The 22,660-nt window shown below is 50.2% G+C and overlaps 1 protein-coding gene and 1 long non-coding RNA gene across 3 annotated transcripts in view; one reads left to right on the top strand and one right to left on the bottom strand.

The window, feature by feature from the left end:
* Window positions 1–1,499: 1,499 nt before the first annotated feature.
* Window positions 1,500–14,659, bottom strand: Lmbr1l (limb development membrane protein 1 like). Its single transcript, XM_021634935.2, has 17 exons — window positions 14,526–14,659; window positions 11,882–11,966; window positions 10,537–10,570; window positions 9,371–9,510; window positions 9,118–9,221; window positions 8,422–8,548; window positions 6,762–6,830; window positions 6,573–6,637; window positions 6,217–6,289; window positions 6,047–6,130; window positions 5,886–5,962; window positions 5,226–5,303; window positions 4,837–4,910; window positions 4,219–4,309; window positions 3,901–3,967; window positions 2,262–2,423; window positions 1,500–2,078 (listed from the first exon to the last, which is right to left on the bottom strand). The coding sequence occupies exons 1-17, from the start codon at window positions 14,595–14,597 to the stop codon at window positions 2,014–2,016; spliced, it is 1,467 nt and encodes a 488-aa protein (XP_021490610.1). The 5' UTR covers window positions 14,598–14,659; the 3' UTR covers window positions 1,500–2,013.
* Window positions 14,604–22,660, top strand: part of LOC132655749 (uncharacterized) — a 27,267-nt gene continuing 19,210 nt past the window's right edge. Inside the window, exon 1 of one of the 2 annotated variants that reach the window (XR_009593549.1) lies at window positions 14,604–14,735. This is a non-coding gene — a long non-coding RNA (uncharacterized LOC132655749). The remainder of the gene's footprint in view (window positions 14,736–22,660) is intronic. The other variant, XR_009593554.1, reaches the window with a different exon arrangement.

Raw genomic sequence — 22,660 nt, 5'->3', positions numbered from 1 at the left:
GACGGCAATTAACTGCAGTAATAAAATATCTGGCCCCTTTCATAAGGCAGTTCTTCAGTACCAGCTCGCTTATCATGTATTTTCAAGGCCGTCTAGCTTAAAGTTCTGCACTTGGCAAGTATTTGTGGAATCTACACTTTTTTGTATTCCACGTTCACCCTCCCCTCACCCAATTCCAAGGCTAGCAAGCAGAGACTGTATGAATTAGAACAAGAACCAGACGGATAAAAACAAACAGAAACAACAACAACAAAAAAAAACCCACTTTCTTACATCTGACATTCATTTACAAGGAAATGGCCCTGAGGAGGGAATGCAGCTCAGTGGTAGAGCAGCTACCTTGCAGGAAGAAGCCCTGGTTTGACCTAGGACTGCAAAGGTCAGTAGGGCTGGCCAGCACAACAGGCATCTGTTGAGCCTGAGTCCCTGGGAGCCACACAGGAGAAGATCTAACTCCTCAAAAGTTACCCATGAACTCCACACATACGCCATGATATTCCCTGACTTCAGTCACTTAAGTTTTGATCCAGGCACAGTATGGATGCCCTTTGATCCAGGAACTCAAGAAGCAGAGGCAGGTGAATCTCATCTGGTCTACAAAGTGAGTTCCAGGAGAGCCAGGGCTTGTTACATAGAGAAATCCTGTCTTGAAAAAACCAACAACAAAAATAGAAATTTTAAAAAGTGAGCTTTAATCCCAGCACCAAACAGGCAGAGGCATGTGTATCTTTGTGAGTTTGAGGCCAGCCTGATCCACACAGTGAGTTCCGGGACAGCCAGGGCTACTTGGTGAGACACCATCTTAAACAAAACAACAGTAGTTCTAACTAGGAGGAAGATGGTGGTGGCCTTTGAAGTTACACAGAGCTCTACAGCTTGGTCCCTTCCCTCAACAGAGGACATGAAGGAACCGAGTTTTTACAAACTGGACTGAACCCAGGTTCTTCTGAGGTAGGAATAAAACACTGCCAGCCAGGCACCTTTGCTCTGCGTTGAATATGGGGGGGCAGGGATGGAGGTGCAGGGGGACACAGGATGACATCTTTAAGTCCATGCCCTAGTAACCCAATTCCCAAGATACAGAAACAAAGCCCCAGAGAGCAGCGAACATCCAGACTAGACAACTTTTTAGGGGTTTTTGGAAGACAAGGCTTCTAAAAACAAACACACATAACCTTGGCTGCCTTGGAACTTACAATGTAGACTAGGGTAGCCTCAAAAAAAAAAATAAATAAAATTCCTAGACCTCCTGCCTGCCTCTGCCTCCGGAGTGCTGGGGTTGAAGGTGTGGGCCACCTCAGCGTGGTGGAGACAGTCAACTTTAAGCTACAGGAAGAACAGTAAGCCTCTGCAGAGCTGTAAGCCTGACAGGAGAGGTATAGCCCCACAGGGCAATGGGAATGCAGACAGAGGGGAAGGAATGGAGGGTAGGTTTCTCTGCTTAGTAGACTCAGGACTAGCTGGAACAAGGGTATTCAAATAGACACAGACACCAGCTCTTTACAAAACAAAGAAACCCTGGATCAACTTTATTGCTGATGAGCGCAAGCCTCTCCCTGCCTGCGCCCTTGGTCTCTCCAGTGGTCCAAAGCCCTCCACAGGACAGCACAGTGCTTAGGCTCTGCTGAGCCAGAGGCAAGGAAGACAACCAGTCTCCAGAACCTACCCCGGCCCAGTCCCTCCCTCACCCACCCAACCCTATTGCACATCAAAACATGTAAACATGGCTTCAGGCATGGCCTGGAACAGGATTGAGGCAGATTGACGTGTAAACTATTTGGGACCAAGAACTAGGGCCAGTCCCCAGCTCCAGCCCATGCTGAGCCACAGCTACATCTGAAGAGGCAGGAGGCAGGGGCCCAAACTCTGGCTCAGATTATGCAACAGTGCAGACGGTTCAGCTCCCTTCTGCCACCCACCCCCTCAGATTCCAGGTCCTGAGTCCACCCACCCTAGGGCCTGCCTCCAGGCCTAGGCAGTGCGGGTTTTCTCCCTCTCAGCCCCAGCTGGAGGTCACTGATGCTTCTTCCCTGAAGCTCGGGGGAAACCAGAGACAGGCAGGGGCAGTCTGTCCAGCCCTGGAAGAGAAGGTAGGCAGTCAGGACACCGGTCCAGCTCCTCAGAGGTGAGGCAACCAGAGTGCACAATGGGTGAATGAGACGGGTTGCCTACAAAGGGGTAGCACACCTCCTTCCCTGCTCGGCCACCCCTGGGCTCAGGACAAACTTCCCCATCAGCCACGATGCTTCACACTCCCTTACCGAAGGCTCGGATCAGCTCTGCCCTCACAGCTGCTGTGAAGGTCTTCACCAGGCAGAGGGTGGTGAGGCCGGCAAAGGCTGCGTTGTAGAAGAACACGATGTAGAAGTTGCCTAGCCAGTTGAAGCGCCCAAAGTCACCCAGCAGGTCAAAGCGAGTCAGCCCTGAAATGTAAAGGCCACAGTGAGAAGGGAAATCCCCCAGTCCTCTCCTCAAAGGAGGCCAACTTCCTGCTGCCCCCCAGTGGGCACACCTGAACAACACAACTGCCAGCATCTGCTGTCCTGTGCTAAGGCCATCCCAGGACCAGCTCAGGACTACTAAGCTAAGTTCGCTCCTATTCCTCCTCCCAGAGACTTGCACCTTTTCCTTCAATGGGCTGCCTCTAGCCCCAGGTATCTCTAGGGCTAGTGTTCCAAGCGCTCCCTAGCTAAGAATCTACAAGTTGGCCATTAAGTTTTCATTAGTGCACAGATGAGCAGCTAAGAGAGACTAAGCATAGAGAGCAAACTGTCAGGGAGCTGCTCTTTATCCCAGTCCCACTTCTAGACAGCTGGGTGAGACAGGGCAAGTTCATTAACTACTCTGGGCCTTGGTTTCCTCAATTTAAGACAGAGAAAGCAACGGGGCTATAATCATGAAGGAGGTACTCATAGCATTTGTGCCAGGCACTATTAAAGCCCCTCCCCCCACCCTGAGACAGTGCCCTTTTGCAGCCTGGCAGCACTGTGAAGTGGAGGATGATGAGGAACTTGTGATTCTTTTGCTTCCCAGGACTGCGAGTGTAAGTCACTGTCCCTAACTCTGTCAAACCCTGCGTTAATGTTCAAGCCAAAGACCTGAACCCTCCTTCATATATACATTCCTACTGCAGCCATCCTGAAAGACAAACTTCATTTCCTCCAAATTCCTATGGCATAGAAGACAAAGCACAAACTGAACACTCCTAATCCAGAAAATACAAAATTGGGGCCAAGGGAGATGGCTCGGGGGCAGATACTTGTTGACAAGTTGACAGCCTGGGTTCAATTCCGCACATGGCCACAAGGAAAGAACCAACTCCTGCAAGTTGTCCCCTGACCTCAGCACATGCTCCGTGGAGCAGTCCCCACCCACACATAAAATAAACAAACAAACGTAACTTTACAAATTCAAAGAAAGTTATTGAAGAGAGTTCAGTGGTTGAGAACAATGGCTGTTCTTTTAGAGGACCCAGGTTCGGTTCCCAGCACCCACATAGTGCCTCACCACCATCTGCAACTCCGTTTTCCTCATTCTGGGGCTGCAGAGAAGGCTCAGTAGTTAAGAGCACTTGCTGCCCTTACAGAGGGCACAGGTCGGTGCTCAGTAACCCCTGCGGCTTATGACCATTGGCACCTCCAGTTCCAGGGCACCTGACGTCCTCTTCTGACCTCCACAGGCACCATGCAGGCACATACAGGCAAACACTCACACAGATAAACCAATCACTCTTCGTGACATAACTGCAGCACTGTTGAGGCAAGGGCAGGGTGATCGCCAGACCTTCGCAGTTCTGTTTCTGTCATAGGGTCTCCCTGTGTAGCCGAGGCCCGAGACTCCCGCAGCAGCTCACACTGGCCTTAGAAAGGAGTCAGTTCCCTTCCTGCCTTCTCCGCTTACCAAGGGTTCTAGAGAAGACGGGCAGTGCTGAGCTTAGGACCAGGAGGCAGACGCAGTTCCCAATTATCTGGGTGAAAGAAGAGAAAGAGGCAAAGGTAGCAAGGGTTGCCAGCACTGCTGGGCATGGTTGCACACACCTTTAATCCCAGCACTTGGGAGGAAGATGCAGGCAGACCTCTGTGAGTTTGAGGACAGCCGGGGCTCTTATACAGAGAAACTCTGTGTGTGTGTGTATGAGAGCAACCCAAACAAACAAAAAAAAGTCCCAGGCCGGCTTTCACTCACACCCAGAGGCTTCTCCTCTTCCCACCCAGATACCTGTGTCATGGCTGTGTCATGCCATCTAGGCCTCAGGCTTCGGAAGAGTGGAGAACTGTAGAAGCCCATGACCGAGGACACCATCAGGTAGCTGCCAGTGGGTTAAAGAACTTGCAGCCTCTGCCTGAGAACAGAGCTCTCAGGATCATGCTTTCTGCTCGTGTATGCAGGCAACAGGTCAGGCTATGTGTCCTCCCATCATTCCCCACATTATCGTTATGCTGCGTCCATGTGTGCCTGCGTGCCTCAGCACATACATGCATGAGGGAAGGGAGGGGCCAACCCTCAGGGGTCAGTTCCCTCAGGGACGAAATTCAGGCTGTCAGGAAGAGCAGGCACTTTCACCCACTGAACCATCTTTTGGAAACAATACTTTTTAGGGCTGGAGAGATGTCTCAGCACTCAAGAGCGCTTGCTACTCTTCCAGAGGATACAAGTTCAATTCCCAGGAGCTCACAACTGTAACTCCAGTTCCAGGGGTTCTAACACCCTCACACAGACATACATGCAGGCAGAACACCAAGGCACATAGAATAAAAATAAATTACATATATAGCTGTGGGTGTGTGCATATAAATGCAGATGCCTGCAGACCAGAAGGAGTTTCCAGAAGGATACAAGATCAGTATGACCTGGATGATGGCACCGAAGGATCCCAGTTTGGAGAAGGAGACCTGGCCCAAGGAGGCATCCTGTGGGGGTGAGGGGGCATTGTTGAGAACACTCCCACTGGAACCACCAGCACCAGCCAGCCTTCCCTCTGTCCTTGACTTCTGTCTCTCCCTCTTTCCAGCCTCTCCCCACCCACCCCACCCCACCCTTTTTTTTTTTTTTTTGAGACAGGGTTTCTCTGTGTAACAGCCTTGGCTGTCCTGGACTAGTTTTGTAGACTAGGCTGGCCTCTGCCTCCCCAGTGCTGAGATCACAGGTGTGTGCCACTGGGCCTGGATGCCCCAGCCTCTGAAGAAGTGGTATGAGGACAGCCCCACGCCCACGCCTCCCCTTACCGGCATGCCCCGCGGCATGGCAGCCTCATCGATGAGCAGCTCCAGGATGTGGATGGCCACAATGAGCACTGACAGGCCCTGTGCGCAAGCAAGGTCACCAGCCCGTCAGCCCTGCTCCAGCCACAGCTGTGCCCGAGCGCAGCCTCAGGAGCCTTCTCTTTCCTTTTCCGTTCGCAGGAGCAGTTCTGCTTGCAAGCAGTTTTGGGGACCTCAAGGCTGCCACTAGCAATCCAGGTTATCCCTGATGGACTGCAAAAGCCTAACTAAAAGAAGAGCCCAGCTCTGGAGCCGGGGGTTTAACTCCACAGAGCACTTGACCATTGCACCTATCCACCACCCACAAGTGATGGCTTAGAAAAAAGAACCTTTTCCTCTAAGATTGTTTCTGAAGCCCTAACCCAGACACTAGATTGTAACCTTTATTCTCACTCCACAGCAAGTCTGTGTCCATTCCCAATAACAGTGTGATCTGAGGCAAGGCGCTTGTGTTTCTCCATCCCACAAAGTGGAAATTCATGCTCTTAGCACAGGGCAGGACATGAAGTTACCGCTGAGGAGCAACTTATTAGGGATGACAACCATATCAACACACATCAGGTCCTCCCTGAGGAAGCTAAAGCACCAAGGGCCCACCTATCCCACCAAGGCTCCTCAACCCACCGTCAACACCAGCAAGCACAGCATGGCCAGAGGGTAGCCCAGGTTCCGCTGCCAGGCTGACGCCTTCCGCCGCTTTTCTGTGCAGGGGTGGGAGGCCGTTAGTCCGCTAAGTACTTGGAACAAGGAACTACTCTCCCTGGGGACAGCACCAGGCCACATACCCAGGACAACCCTCTGTGCCTGCAGAGCCAGGACCTGTCTGTGCAGCAGCTCCATGTCCAAGGGCAGCCAGCAGGAGGTGGGATCTGAGGGCAGAGAAGACAGGCCCTCCAGGCTTCAGTCCTTGCCAAGGCCAGGCCCCCACCCAAGCAAAGGGAGAGTTTCCACTCACTGCAGATTCTTCGAGTCAGAGCTGCCTCCTCAAAGGCCGAGCAGTTCAGCTGTTCTTCCAGGTCTTCCAGGAGCTGAGGGTGGGGCGGGGAGGGAGGGAGAGGCTGTCAGAGGCTCACTGACCACAACTGCCCCGCTGCAGTCTCGGCCTTTGCTCTTAACTCTCCGTCACCACCCCATGCTCAGCATCTTTGTCCTATGCCTTCTAATGCCTTGTGTTCTGACCGGCTCCAGGTGATGGGGAAAAGGACACAGAAGCCAAGCAAGGTTGGGTCTTCTGCAAGTCGGCATAACTCAACTGGGGGGCCAATTCATGGTTCCGCCTCCGGTGCACACGAGGCAAGGAGCATGACATACCCGGGGCTTGACCAGCAACTTCCCAGTGACGGAGAACATGCGAGCGAGACCTAGTGGAGTGCACACTGTAGAGACGAGAGCTGCTCAGTCAACTCTTCACGCCCTCCCCAGTCCTCCCAGCCCTTCTCATTCCACCCCAACTGTTGTGGCCCAAGATGTTCCCTTTCTTTCCCAGATTCGGCCACTCACCCAGCAGCAGCAGGACTCCGAGGAAGGAGATGCAGGAGTAGAGATAGGGGAGGTAGTACTCCCAGAAGTCTACGGAGGAGAAGAGACAGGTCAGGCTGTCTTACTCTTCCTGATACTAGGAGGCGACAAGGCTCAGGGTCTACACAAGAAACACTATACAAACACCTAAGGCAATAGGAAAGACACACACTTGCATGCACACACACACACACACACACACACACACACACACACACACAGTGAAGGCTAGCCTGGGGTTACAGGCAGAGTGGTGGTGGGTAAACTAGGGAACCTAACTTATATACAAGTCACAGGTCCAGGTGACCATGGTTAAACAGCCAGATCCTCTCCCCTGTCAAGCAAGGCAGATATCAAGATAAACCATGTCATAACTGAGATGGGATGCCAGGTATGGTGGCACATGCCTGTAATCCCAGGAGAACCAGGAGGTCAACGTAGAAGGAATTCAAGGACAGCCTGGGCTTTACAGTGAACAACTGGTTATTTATTATTTATTTATTTTTAAGCAGGGTCTCTCTAGTAGCCCTGGCTGCCCTGGAACTCAGAGATCCACCTGTCTCAGCCTCCCGAATGCTGGGATTAAAATTGTGTGCTACCACGTCTGGCTGACTCTTTTTTTAAATCACTCTGGACCCAGGAGAATATTTCTATATGTTGGATGTGTCCACAGCTCATCAGTGTGGAACTTTAGCCTACAGAAGTGGTGCAGTCTTTCCATTGTAAGAGTGCTACAGTTGATCAAATGCACACAGCCAACTGAAGAGCCAGTATTGTTTGGTTTTGAAGACAGCCTTTGGCCCTGGGCGGCCTCGAACTCACACTGCAATGAGTTACCCTGACTTAGTCTCCTGTGGTCTTAAGAGGAAGTAGGATGGGGCTGGAGATGTGGCTCAGTCATTAAGAGCACTGACCGCTCTTCCAGAGGACCCGGGTGCAGTTCCCAGCACCCACAAGCCAGCTCACAACTAACTGTAACTCCAGTTTCAAAGGATCCAATACCCTCTTCTGGTCTCTGTTGGCACTGCACAGCTGTGGTGCACAGACATGCACACAGGGAACACACCTGCACACATAAAAGTAAAGCTTGGAAAAAGAGAAAAGAGAAAAAAGCTGGAGCTCTGTTTCGGTTTAGATATAAAATAGCCTTTTAGAACGTGAATGCTGCTGTGGGCGGCAAACCATGCCTGTAGTCCCAGCACTTGGGAGGCAAAGACAGGCAGATCTCTGTGAGTTCAAGGCCATCCTTATCTACAAGGTGAGTCCTGCCAAGGCTACACAGAGAAACTCTGTCTTGATAAAACAACACTAACAAAAAAACTTGAATTTTGTCAGGTGATAGTGGTGGTTCCCAGAAGGCAGAGGCAGGTGGATCTCTGAGTTTGAAACCAGCCTGATCTACAAAGAAAGTTCCAGGATAGTTAGGGCTATACAGAGAAACCCTGTCTCAAAAAAACAAGCTTGATTGTTGAACGCTTGGTTCCCAATGCAACACACAGAGATGGTGCCTTTTGGGAGTGAGTTGCGGTCCCACTTCACCACAGCCCAGAAACCAGAGCCAAACCACTGCCTGCAACCTCTGAAGCCATGGCACAGAACTGTCCCTCCTGTAAATCACAGCCATGGAAAGGCTAGCTCTCACCGTAGAGTGACTCCCTGCTGGCCTTGTTGTTGTCTACGATGGCTGACGCCACCCACACCATGCCCAGCACAAGCAGAGTGAGGAGTATCAGCATCACCACCGTCTCGTAGACACGGCCCAGGACACCCTACAGGAGGAAGACACAGGTACCCCGGTGTGGGGAAGAGAGGAGCCATCAAGCTGTGCCTGGGCTTGGGGGACCCAGGAGGTCTGGATTCAGGACACAGGAGGGGCTGTTTCTCTTATCACTTGCAAACCCCATCCTCAAACCCAATCAGGCCCCTCTTCTATTCTAAGATGATTCCTGATGTCTGCAGACACGAGCTCTCTGCTCTCTGACTTCTGGTCAAACCGCCCACTGCAAAGGTCAGCAGGGAAGCGGACGATGATGGAGCAAGCCTGGGGTTTCCTATGCTTCCTTTCACTTTCAGCATACTGGTTTCCAGCAGCTACAACAGTAAGACGATAACTCTTCTCACATAGTCTCAATTGTTTTAAGTGTCGATGGAGTCTAGAAATGATCTCTTCCCTTTGTCCCGTCGACTTGTGGTAACAATGACTTCTCGTGTTGCTACAGCCTTGTCCTTGTCCTTGTCGTAATTTGTAGACTGAAGCCTACAAATTATCTCCTTACGGCAACTCCCTAGAATAGAGCTCTGCTTCTGCCTTGGGTTGACTAATATTTCTTCTACTTACCTTTCTGGAGCCGGCGAAGCCCTCAGACTCTGTGAAGAAATATGCAAAGGGCATAAGGAAGATGAGGGACAGGTTGGAGAAGAGGAAGACGAGGTTCCAAAGACCTAGAGCCAAAAAGGAAAAGCAGATTTGGTCATTAAGGTGGCCAATCAATAAGAATTGGCCCAGAGACAGGTAGGTGACCTGACTGGTTGCCCCAGGCTGCCTGGGCCCGTCCCACTCCCTACCCCAAGCTCCAGCCTGAGCCACATACCATGGATGAGGGAGCCATTGAGCCACTGGATGTAGTAGTTCCGAGGCAACGAGAGCAACACCTCATTGCTGATGATGGAGAAGGGCAAGAGGAGGACAGCACCCAGGGCAACGGCCAGGGTAAAGGTGCACAGCTCCAGCCTAAGAGGGAAGAGGTCAGGTCAGGTCAGCCCAGCAATCGCTGCCCTGCTGCCCTACAAGCCATTTCTTCCCAAGGGCACCTGCGGCTTTTAGAACCAGCTGTAGCTATCCAGCTGGGCTCTGCCTCCTGCCATCTCACTAATCCTTACCTACAGGGCAGCCTGAGCACATGGGGCGGGTACCTGACTACCTGCCTTGTCACTTGTCTAGGCCATCCTGGGAACGTGATCCTCCCCACCACGTGCCTACTACGCGAGCCAGGAATGCCAACAAGCAAGGGGCAAGACTTCTCCTCTCTGCTTAGGGATACAGATTTCTGAGCTTGCCTCTTTGTATGGATAAGAGCTCCTCGCTCTATATGGCTATGTCCTTTAAGAAGGCATTACCACAGAGGTAAAGGCAAGCTAAGCCCCAACTTCATGGGCAGGGCCTGAGCCATGGACGGCACCAGCTGGAAACAAATGCGAAAAGGAGAATACTGCCTTCTGGTCTGTCACTCCAGAGGGGCATCTCCACATTCCTCCGTGTGTGCAGCTAGCGAATGAGGGCTGTCTACAATGAGGACTTTCCTCAAAGAAGCAAGGAGTCTTTGCCCTGGGGATGGGAAGAGGGTTGTGTTGTTTTGTTTTGGGGGGAGTGGCAGGGGTTGAGAAAGGGTTTCTCTGATCCCTCAGAGGTTTTTAATCTTCAACAAACCCTGTCCTGTTTCAATAGGCCTGTCTCCCCTGCCATTTCCCACCCACATTGACAGTTGGGAGGTGAAGCCAAGCTGAAGCCATTTCCTGGTGACTCAGGCCCCAGGCAATACCCAGAGCATGAAGCTCCTAGAAGCTTCTGACCTAACCAGGGAGACAGGCTTTTCTAAGCATCCCTGGGATGAGGTAAAGCCAGAAGCCAGAAATAGGGAGGAAGTAGAAACTCTTTCTCCAGTGGATGGAGGATAGCTCCTTCTCCCCACTCAAGGGGACTTTCTAGATCCCACCTCCTAAGTCACTGGAATCGGGTGTTGAGGGTGGTGACACTCACGCAATCTTGTTAACTGTGGCGTCCTCATCATCCACTGCAAGAGACAGACAGGAAGGGGAAGCAGCAGGGCATCAGTGGGCAGCTCCGGGAGCCAAATGCAGTAGAGCATGTCCCCCACACCCACCACTGAAGACAGTGCTGAAAAGAGGCTTGGGGAAATCTTACACTATAGACCTTACAACCTATTCTCCAACCAAGGTGGCCATTTAGTGACACAGAATATGCCCGGAATGCCTCCCTCTCCACCCTCCCCATCATCACTGTTGTAGCAGGTTCCTCTTCATGTAGGCTTAGATACAATAACAACCTGCAGTCTGTGTGGCTGTTCACCTCAGCGACTGGGTGAAAGGAAAGCAGTGCTAGAAGGGGAAGAGCGGGTTCCCAAGAGAAGTCCCCAAAGGAACGGCGCTGCTGTAGATGGCTTGGCTGGGTGTCTGAGCAGGTTGGGTTGAGGCTCTAAAACAAAGTGTGTTTCTGACCCCATCAGAAACTTGTGGGATGCAAAGCCACAGTCTGAGAATACTCAGTCTCTCTACAAAGAGAAAGAGCACCCTCACACACCCTGGGAGAGGTTGGGTTCCAGTGCGGAAGCACTAGGAAAGGAAATGACACAAACATGGCCTCAGCAGCTGACCTCAGGTTCAGAAATGGCCCTCACTCGGGCCTCCCAGTGACAAGGCACCAGGTGGATGCCTATTTTATAAGAAGAAACTGAGGATGAGAAAAGCTACATGGATGCTAGGTGGTAGCGGCACTCGCCTTTAAACCCAGCACTTGGGAGGCAGAGGTAGGTAGATCTCTGAGTTCAAGGCCAGCCATGTCTACAGACCAAGTTCCAGGATGGCCAGGGCTACACAGAGAAACCCTGACTCAAAAAGGAAATAATAGAAAAAAGAAAAGTTACACGGACTGAGATGTGGCAGCACACATGATAACATGAGCCTGGTATTTGGGAGATAGAGACAGGCAGGCGTTCAAGGTCATCCTTAGCTACATAGACAGTTTGAGGCCAGCCAGGAATACATGAGATGTTGGCGATAAGACAAAATAAAATCAAGAAGCAGGTGCCTGATTTTGAAAAATCCACAATAAAACATTTGTACTCTAACTTAAAACTATACAAATAAAGTTATGTGAGGTGTCCAGAGCTTGCAGACATTCATCTATCTAGACCTCCTGCCGCCACCTTAGCTCTGCTTGTGGAAGAGCAGGGGCTGCAGAGGCCACAGTTTCAGAATAGCCAGCAGAGGGCCGATCCTTTCCCAACAGGCGCCATCACCCACGGTCCTCTGAGGATGGCTCCATGGCAACTGGAGCCCTGGAGAAGGCAGGGAAGTAAAAGTACCTGTGGTGAACTCAGCAGGCTTCTTGAAGCGGGTCAGGAAGATGTGGCAGAGAATGTACAGTGTGGCAAACAGAAGTATTGAGATCTGTGGCAAAAAAGCAACCTGGAATGAGAAGTTCTAGAGGCGCCAGCACGCTCCACAGCCACAGGGCCTCACTGTAAAGCTCCTCTCGCCCTGGGACGTTTCTCAGTGGTGCCTTCCTTCTAGCTAGCAGGGCCCCAAGAAGGACCAAATGGAGGCTGTCCCGCGTCCCTGGGAAACCATGCCAACAGTGCCAATCAGGCCAGAATGAGAGACTAACTTTGAGAACTTTCTGGAAAGTAACAGGCGTGGGAAAAATGTCTACGTTTTCTTGGCACAGCCTCCTACTCTACTCCAGTTGCTGTCATGAGAAAGTATGCTCCAGGAGCTACTGTGTGCGAATCACATTTATCAGAACTTGTGCTCTGTTGATTCGCTCAGGACCTGAAACGTCAGGTCTGCTCTGTGGCAAACTCAAGCCCATTTAGCCCAAGAGAAGGCTTCAGTCAGGCCCAACATTTCCAGAGCTGGTTATCTGTCACTTGAAAAGTTGTCCTGACACCCTACCACAAGTAACTTCCAACTTCAGGGCCACATTTCTTAGGACCTACTCAAGGTCCTAAGTGGTTAGACCTCCAACTGACAGGGCAGGACAGGGACAGGTTAATTAGTACATGTGTTACATCTCTACACTACCCCAAAGTCAGAGAATACATATATGTATGTATGTACGTATATATATGTATGCACACATATAAATATAAAGATGTCATTGCATTTCAGTAGGCAAGGACAAGCTCAGTCTCATGTGTCTTCTAGTCTCCAAGAGGAACTTACCGTACATGAACTCTATACAGTGACAAGCAGAGACCAAGAAAGTCCTGCATCTAGAATAAAGCTGCAGCTTTTGACTTAGGAAATCCCCACGAAAGGAGCGTGTGAGGTGGTTGCTGCATCTTCACAGCAGGCTGCTCTGCCCCACTCAGCCTGGAACTTGCATAATAGCTAAGGTAGAAGAGCTCAAAAGGTCAGGCTTGGAGTTCCACCCACTTCCAGTAGATGCTAGGTTGTTTTCTCTCTCTCTCTCTGTCTCTCTGGAGTTTTTCAAGGAAGGGTTTCTCTGTGCAGCCCTGGCTATCTTGAAACTCTGTAGACCTGGCTGGCCTTGAACTCAGAGAGCCACCTGCTTCTGTCTACCAAGTGCTGGAATTAAAGGCATGTGTACCACCCCCTTATCTAGATTGTTCTTTAGCTTCTAGATGGGAGGAGCTCCAAGGAGGAGGCACTAGAAACCTTCAGCTGTCCTTGGCTGGAGCTGATGTCCTTAGCTGAGGGCTTAGACAGCAGCAACATACAAGAAGCACTTTCTCAGGGCTCATCCCTCCAGGCTGTCAGCATCTTAGGGCCTGGAGGTGCTTCCACAGTATGCAACAGTGTGTTCCTCTCCCCAGGAACACCTAAGGGATGCTACTTGACTCATTCGTCTGGGGCCATACACTTTCCAGCCCTCGTTGCTAATGGCAGACCTACCTATCCTGTTTCCCTTTACCCTTTCTTCAATCTAAGCATGCCTAGGGGTAGCCTAAAGCTCAACCTGAGAAAATTGAAGGATGACTCCATCTATGCTCTCCCCTCAATTCAGTAAGGCTTATTTCCACTCCTCCAAACCCTGCCCCTTTCATTCACTATGTGCAGAGCTCTGTGGGAGAAACAGCAGACTCGGAGATGATCATTCAAAACAGGTCTAAGGAAAATAATACTTCCCGAGTTTCACGGTGGTGCTCCTATGCTACAGTACACGGCTGTCTGGAAGGTTCACCTACAATTCTAGGTTACCCTAAGGGTACAAGAAACACAGACTTGATGTGCTCAGGACCACTTCGGGACATACGCACACACACCCGCCACTCACAGAAGAACTCCGCGAAAGGAAAGCTGGAAACTCAGCCTTCCAGAGTGTCAAACAATCAGGAAGTGGAGTGGTGCGGGGGGTGTGTCGATGTGTTGGCTTGTGTTTGGCACGCCGCATGCCAGAGGCCCAGGATTCAATCACAGCACAAATGAAAACAACCAGCCACTGCTGAAGGGGGAAACTTCGGGATTTCTCCATCTCCACATCCTACAACCCAGTTTTGGACAGGATTCCTTTCCACCTCAGCGGGAGGACCCCCCACACGCACCCCCAACTCTTCCCTCGAGCCACCACCGCACTTCCCTAGGTAACTGCTAAATGTGACCGAGTCTCCCTTCATTCCAACACCGGCGATGGTTGCCCTCCGTCTACTTTGAAGGGAACACGGCTACCAACTCGTCCCGAGGCAAAGCCACTCTTCCCGGGGCCGAGCAGCTTCTCCACCCGGGAGAGGACCCACCGCCGGGAACGCCCACCGGGGTGGGGTAGGAGGGGCGGGGGGAGGGGCGAGCCGCAGAGGAACGGAAACCCGGCCGCTTTGTTTACGGCCCGGGGACCGAGCCGGCCCGACTCAGGGGCTCGCCGTCGGGGCCCCGGCCCTCGCAGGGGGTCGCGGTGCCCGGAGCCCGGGCGGCCGGACTTCCCGTCCACCGCTGCCCGCGCCCCTCCCACCTCGGCCCGGCCCCTTCCCGCCCAGGTCCCGCACTCACGATGCACTCGCGGACCCTGTCGTGGAACAGCTGCTCTCGCACGGATAGCACTTCGTAGTCAGCTGCTTCCATACTCTGCTCAGCATGACTGGGGCGGGGCTGTCTCCGGGCCCGGGGAGGACGAGCGGGGATAAGGCCGCCGCCGCCCGCCGAGCACCCGGACCCAGCCTGGGAGCCGCTCCTCGCTGCCCGTGACGGAAACTCCTCAAGGTAATCCGGAGCTCAGATTCAGTCGCCGGACGCCCCGCCCTTAAAGGGGCAGGCCCCAGCCGCCTGGTCTTAAAGGGCTCCGGACCCCCTCGGGCCCCTCCCCTTTAAGGTGGGGTCGCTCCCAGTCGCGTCTCAACGCAATTACCCGCCGCCCGGCTACGCGGAAGCGCCAGGCTGCGTGCTTTGGTTTTGAGAGGCCCCGTGACGACACAAGGCCTGGGCGGGAGTCTTCCGAAGAGCGGAGCTTATTGGCTCCCCGCCGGCTGTCGCTCATCCTGGGGAGTGCGCTGATAGGGTAGTTTGGGGAGAAGGCGGGATATTGTTGGCCAGTGGACGCCACCATTCTAAAACTCAAAGAGTCTGTTCGAGCCGCTCCGGGCTATCAGCATCCGGCACGATTTTAGTTTAAATGGATGGTTCGGATCGGGCCAACCGGCCGAAATGTAAAGAGCGCTGCGGGGTTCCCGGAAGGGCCCATAGCGCTTTCTGGAAGTGTATTTGTTATTGGAGGCCCCCGTCACCCCTGACAGCTTTCGCTCTATCGGTTTTGTGGAAGGCCTAGGGTTTTAGACAACAAATAGTTAAAAAAAAAAAAAGGCTATTGAAAATGTTGTTTCGCTGAGACAGGCCTCGCCTTTGCAAACCAGGCTAGCCTTGAATTCTCAGCGATCTCCCTCCAGTTGATTGTCCCACCAGGCCCGGGCTATTCTCACACTGTATGCGAACGTCCACAGGGAATATTGGTGAGTGGACGGAGTCAGACATTAACTACTTACCCCCTGGGTGTCGTTCTCTTTATAACCTTTATCTAATTTTAACATTGTAGCAAGAATTTGAGACTAGGAAATAGAGGTTGTCAACGGGCCTATTTAAGACTTCAGAATCCAGCTGGGCATTGTGGCCTACATCTTTAATTTCAGCACTAGAAAGGCAAAAGCAGATGGGCCTCTTAAGTTCAAGGCCAGTCTGGTTTACATATGGAGTTCCAGGCCAAGTAGGATAATGTGGTAAGAATCTGTTTCAAAAAAACCAAAACAAACTGAAAACCACATACTTGTGTAGACACGTGTCTACATAGTTGGCCCTCTATATTGTTGGGCTTCTGACAAGCTAGCCTACCCTATTCGTGTAGCTCCAGGTTCTAGAGAGAGACCGCATCCAAAAAAAAAAAAGCCATCAAAAATAAATTTGGATTTGGGGCTGGGAAGGTAACTCAGTGGTAAAGAGCTTAGCTTGTACAAGGCCTTGGGTTTGATCCCTAGTACCATGAAAACAAAATCGTATCTGTACTGACATGTATAGCCTTGTGTGGTCTGGTCATCCCTAAACAATACAGTGATAACTATTTACAAAGCATTTACATTGTATTAAGGGTTATAGGTTCTCTAGGGATGATTTAAAGTATTCTGGAGGATATGCACAGGTTATATACAAATTCTACAATATTTTTTGAGGCCCCTCTCCATATAGCCCTAGCTTTCCTAGAATTTGATATTTAGACAAGGCTGGCCTTCAATTCATAGAAACCCTTCTGCCTCTGTCTTCTGAGTGCTGGAATTACAGACATGCCACTATGTCCCACTCTACACCATTTTAAAATGAGTTTTGTTTATAATAAGTTTATTATGTATATGTTCTCTGTGTGTGTGTGTGCGTGCTTGTGTGAGCACATTCATCCCAAGATACATGTGAGGAGGAGGTCACAGAACAACACTGGGGAGATAGTTTTCTCTTTCCAGAGTGCGGGTCCCAACAATTGAATTCAAGTCATCAGTCTTGGCCATCAAGTGCCTTGACAGGCCATCTGAGTCCTCAGATCCTTATTTCAACTATGAAAAGCATTGCGCTTTAATGAGAATATGGAAATGCAAATCAAATTGAGGAGAGGTGTGCTGGTACATGCCTATAATCCCAACACATGGAAGGCTGAGGCCAAGGTAAGTTGGCCAGCTTGAGCTGGTGAGTCCAGTGTAACCTGGACTACCTGACAAGTCCTTACTTCAAAAATAAAGCCAAAATGGACACTCTCTCAACAAAATGGAAAAAAAAAAAGGACATAGAGTAAAACCAGAACATTTCATTCATGTTACCGTGATTGGCATGCATGAGAGTAAGGTCTATAGTATGCCAGGTGCTAGGCATGGTGAGTAGACAGAAATAAAGGACCTGGCTCCCGCCCCCAGAGAACTGAGAACCTGTAGCAGTAGTAGCAGGGAGGAGGAGGCCCGGGACTTGGTTGAGTAGACAGGATGCTGGCACGTACAAAGCCCAGGGTTTGGTCCCCAACAATGTGAGAGTGGACATGGCGGTGTACACCTATAATCCCAGTGCCTAGATACTGAATTCAAGGTCACCCTTGCCTCCATAGAAAGTTCAAGGCCAGCCTGTCTTAAAAAATTAAAAAGTGAAGCCGAGAACAGTGGCGCACGCCTGTGATCCCAGCCCTCAGGGAAGAAGAGGCAGGCACATCACCCAGAGCAGGTTCTTACAGCCATCTGTAGCTCCAGATCCAGGGAGATTTGAAACTCCTGGCATCTTAAGGAACCTGCACTCACGTGACTTTACCCATGTACAAACCCACACATGTGCTGGCTTGGATGAAGCCGGGCGCAGGCTCATTATTTGTTGGCACTCAGCTGAAGGGTTGGGGAAGGGTCAGGAGGTGTGGCGTTATTGGAGGAGGTGTGTCAGTGGGAACAGGCTTTGAGATCTCAGAAGCCCATGCCAGGCCCTCTATCTGCTTCCTGCTTGTGGATCCGATGTGGGCTCTCTGCTACTGCTCCAGTGCCTGCCTACAGGTTTCCTACCCGCTGCCATGCCCCTCACCATGACGGTCATGGACTCACCCTCTGAACGCTAAGCCACCAACAAACTCTTTTTCTGTAAGTTGCTTTGGTCCTAGTCCCTATCACTGCATCGTAGAAGTAACTAAGTGGTAGATTGCTGCCAGGAGGTGGGTTATCACTGTGGCAGGCCTGACAGTGCTGGCTTTGGAAGAGTATGGAAGACTCTGAGAGTTTGGACTAGGAAATTGGTCGAATACTATACTCAGAGCTTAACAGACGTAGTACTGAGAGCAACGTGGGCTATGGAAGCCCAGCTCAAAAGGTTTCAGAGAGGAGCAACAGTAACAGAGACCATTCTTGGGATAGCTCGGTAAAGAACGCGGCTACTTTTTGATTTTGTCCTAAGAATCTGCCTGAGGCTGAACGGAAGAGCTTTGAAGTAGTTTTGTTGGCAGAGGTGGCTTCAAGTCAGCCTGATGCTCGCTTTACTGTGTCACTTGGTTGTCAGTGAGCACCTCTTACGAAAAAGAGCGAGCGTGGCAAAAGAAATGCGAAACGGACAGTTTGAGGAGACAACGGTCATCAGGAATTTTCATGTTGGAGCCAAAGCTTGTGCTGAAGAACCAAAGACGACACCTGATGCGAAATAGAGTAAAGGGGGTAGTACCCTCAGGCCAAGACCCCCCATTCAGCTGGTTCTGCTGCTTGTAAGATGGAAAGCTTATACAACAAAGGGAGCCAGGCAGCCGGGCATGGTGGTGCACGCTTTTAATTCCAGCACTCAGGGAGGCAGAGGCAGGCAAAGCTCTATGAATTTGAGGTCAGCCTGGTCTACAAAGAAAGTTTAGGAGAGCCAAGGCTACACAGAGAAACTGTCTCAAAAAGAAAAAGAAACAAACAAACAAGGGAAGCAACCAGTCAAAACTTATGCAAATGTAATTCAAGGAAGAGGCCACATTCTAACCCAAAAAGAAGGCAAGCTAACATGGCCATCAGCCACATGGCTCTTTCTTTATTTCCTCTTTGTTTTCTTTCTTTCTTTCTTTCTTTCTTTCCTTTGTTTTTTCTTTTTTTGTTTGTCTGTTTGTTTGTTTTGGCTTTCAAGACCATGTTTTCCTTGTGTAGCCATGGCAACTCCTTTGTAGACCAGGCTGACCTCAGACTCAGAGACCTACTCTGCCCTGCCCGGCTTACACCATTGCCCAGCTCAGCTCGCACCACCACTACCGGCTCATGCCACCACCCCAGTGGTTCTTTCTTTAGAGTCTCGAAGGATGCAAGAGGAAAAGGGGTTGCAGCATTTTCCTCCACAGTAAAGGAAAACCACAGAGGCCAGGTATGGCACAGGGAGGCCCGGCATGTAGGCCAGAACAGGCCTTTTCATGAGGCTATGCAAGTGAAGCCTGGACTGTACTGAGACCCCAAGATGTTTGAGTTGCCAGAGCTGTGGGATATCTGCCGAGGAGAGCTTCAGACACACAGTAGAACTAGCCCAAGAGAAAAATGTGTTGAAGTCAGCAAAGCTGGAAGGGCGGAGCCATGTGAGTTCTTTGGAGTTTGCCCTGCTGGGTTTCTGTCTTCTTTTGGTCTAATATTTCAATATTTCCTCAGTATTTTCTCCCATCACTCTCCTTTGGAATGGTAATGTATATTCTGTTCTGTCAGAAGTATGCACTTTGCTTTCTTACTTTATTTGCAGAGGGTTTTAATTAAGAGAGTGCTGCGAGTCTCAAAAGAGACTTTTGACTCTTACACTGTGCTGAACTGAAAGACTGTGGGGACTTTTGCAGTTGGACTATGATCAGATGGGTTCTCTCAGCAACTGCTGAGAGCCGTGCCTGTCTGCCTGCCGCCCTGCTCCCCGCCTGATGGCCATGGATTCCAATCCTCTGCAACGCTGAGCCCCAATTTAAATGCTTTCTTTTCTTAGTTGCCTTGCTCATGTTTTGTCACAGCAATAGAACAGCAACTGAGACATACCTACACATAATTTAAAATAATAAATATAAAATCTTTTTAAAAATAAGACCCAGGTGTGGTGACATATGCTTTTAATCCCAGCACTCGAAGAGGCAGAGGCAGGCAGATCTCTGCGGGCTTGAGGTCAGCCTGGTCTACATAGGACATCCAAGGACTCTGTCTCTAAATAAATAAATAGAGCTATAGATAAAAATTTTTACAAAGAAAGGGCTGAAGACGTCATGGCTCAGAGCTTAAGAGCGTGCACTGCTTTTGCAAGGGACCTAAGCTGGGTTCTCATCATATAGGTTGCACAGTTCATATCTACCTATACCTCCAGCTCTAGGGGGATCTGCCCACCTGTGCATATAGACACATACACACATTCATGCTCTCATCATTTTAAAAAGATGTGTTTTTAAGATGAATTAGAAAAAGAAAGTTGTAATAATAAATATGCCAAGTTGATTGAGGGAGAGAATTTTTTTTGTGGTGGGGAAGAGTCGTCTGCCCTAAAGATTGCTCCATGTCCTTCAGAGGCAGAATAGTGGTAGTGGCTTTGCTTTGATTTGGGTCCATCTTTTTTCAAAACAGTTCCCACCCCTCCCCTCCCCACCCCTCCCCTCCCCACCCCTCCCCTCCCCTCCCCCCTCCCCTCCCCACCCCTCCCCTCCCCACTCCTCTCAAGCAAGCGCGTGATACTTGTGTGGTATTGCACCCTGTGTCTATTCCTGACCTAGGCCGGAATGTTTCTTAAAGAGAGACCTGAGCCAGGCGTGGGGGGCTCGCCTTTACGCACTCGGGAGGCAGATGCAGGTGGATCTCTGTGTTCAAGGCTAGCCTGGTCTACAGAGCTATGGCAGCCAGAGTTACACAGGCAAACCATTTCTTGAACCTTCCCTAAAAACAAACGCCTAAAACACACACACACACACACACACACACACACACACGCCCAAAAAACCCCAAAACCCCAGCGATCTGACAGAACGGGAACGCAGACCCATGGCTCTGTAGGGGGAGTGGGGTGTATGCCCTGGTGCACACCACATAGTTTTACACCTTACTAGACTTTCTATTTCTTCTGTCAGCTCAGATTTTGTATCTGCTATTGTCTAGACCCTCTCTACTGTAAGCGGGCTTTGTCCTCACTCTGGCCTTCTGTCAGTCCCTAGTCGACCTTGCCAAGCCCTTTCCAACCTCAGGACTCAGTCTGTTCCCTTCCCAGTTCACTGTGGCAGTCTCCAGGAGCCCTGGATGACCTTGAATTCTGATGTTTCCTCCCTTTATCTCCTGGTATAAATGTTACAGCTCAGAGCAGCCCTCCCCCCTACTTTATCTAAAGAAGCCTGTTTTTTCATTTTTAAGTTATTTGTTTATACCTATGTGTGTGTGTCCAGGTACATTTGTGGCTCTATAAAGGTCAGAGGGAAACCTTCAGGAATGGATTCTCTCCTTCTATCATTTGGGCCTTAGGACGCATACTCAAGCCATCAGATTTGGTTGCAAGTGCTAAACCATTTCACCAGCCTAATGAACCTATTTTTTATCAGAAGTTGCCATAATGATATTTAATTTGTTTATATTAGTCTATATTGGCCTTCTCCAGTATAGGCTTCTCTAGAGAAAGAATCATGTTTGTCTTGAACAGAGTGATACTCTTAGCTTTTAACCTAGTGCCCAATACATGAGAACAGACATCTCTGAGCTCAAGGCCAGCCTGGTCTACACAGAGGGAGTTCCAGTCAGGGTACCCAGAGAAACCCTGAAAAACAAAACAAACAAACCCCAAAGTACCACTGAATCATGAACAGATTTCCATGTATAATATTCCCTATGCTGGTCTCTGGGTTTCTCCTACTTCAGCTGATTGAATGCTTAGAATCACAAGCATGGACCACATCCTTTTCTTTAAATGACAATAGCAGAAACTCTCATTTAGATTATACATGTTTTCATTTCACATTTGTTTCAGTGTGAGAGTGCCTGCTTGGTGTGCTTGAGGTCTGAGTTTGAACCTCAGTAACAATAAAAAGACAAAGAAGGCAAGGCCATAGGAACACACACATGCAAGTGAATTTCTGTGTCCTGTATCTGTTCCTCCCAATCCCCACTCCCACCCCTGGTTTTCAAAACAGGGTTTCTCTAGTGCTGGGAATCAAGGTGGGAACCATCATCACCCAGTAACTCTGCCTTCCTTACTTATGCAGCTCTTACTCTGACCCTCTGAGCACTGTCAGTTGGGAGTGGCTTATAGACTTGGCCGAGGGGAAGAAGCTAGTTTTAGCGACATAGTAACCTTAGTAGCAGCTACAAGATAACCATCGGTGATTATTACTTTGTATCAGTGTTGAGTTTAGGTTAATGTAGCAACATTCTCTTTCTTAGTTCTTGTTGACAGTAAGGCCATGCGTTTGAAATTGTCCTGGAGAAGGGGGTGAAGGTTGGGGCTCAGGTCAAGAAACTTCTTGCGGGTGGGGTTGCCTGTGGCTGCCTGATTCACAGTGACCTAACACCAGACACAGCTTCCTCCAGCAGTTGTCAGAACGAGAATTGACAAGCTGGTGAGTGCTAGGGATGCCCTCTCCGGTCACTTCCTGTCTGTTGCATTTTTTGAGCCTTACCTCCAAGGTGATGGCAAGGGCAGCCTGCATTCACCAGGCTCAGCTCAGCTTTCCTGGACGGAGAACTCCTTGCTGGTGGTGCCCTCTGCAGGGCGTTAAGGAATTTGCTGCGCATTTTATGGGCTTGGGAGGGGTAAATGCCATCTCAGGCTAGAATGTTCTTCCTGCCTTCGATCTTTTACTGTCTACTCTGGATCACAGCATGGATCCCCTTAAGGCTCAAAGATCCATATACCCTCTGATCCTGTAAGAGGCAATATTTAAAGTGGGACACAAAGTATCGTTTCCTTTCCTTCTTGTTGATTAAATCTGTCATCTCTAAGATGAGAAACTATCTGGAGCCCTCCGATTTTAATAGTGACCTCAAGAAACTGAGCTGGACAAATTTTAACTTTGTGGGAGTTTTGTTGTCATTTGTTTTTGTTTGTTTGTTTGTTTGTTTTGGCAAATGTTGAGGCTAATGAGATAGCAAGGCTGACCACCTAAGTTTGATCCCCAGAATCCATATGGTGGAAGGAGGGAACCGTCACCTTCTTCTATGCTTACAGGACCTAAC

This window comes from Meriones unguiculatus, chromosome 8 (genome assembly GCF_030254825.1).
Source record: "Meriones unguiculatus strain TT.TT164.6M chromosome 8, Bangor_MerUng_6.1, whole genome shotgun sequence".
NCBI lineage: Eukaryota > Metazoa > Chordata > Mammalia > Rodentia > Muridae > Meriones > Meriones unguiculatus.
This window is presented reverse-complemented; position numbering and strand designations above follow the sequence as displayed.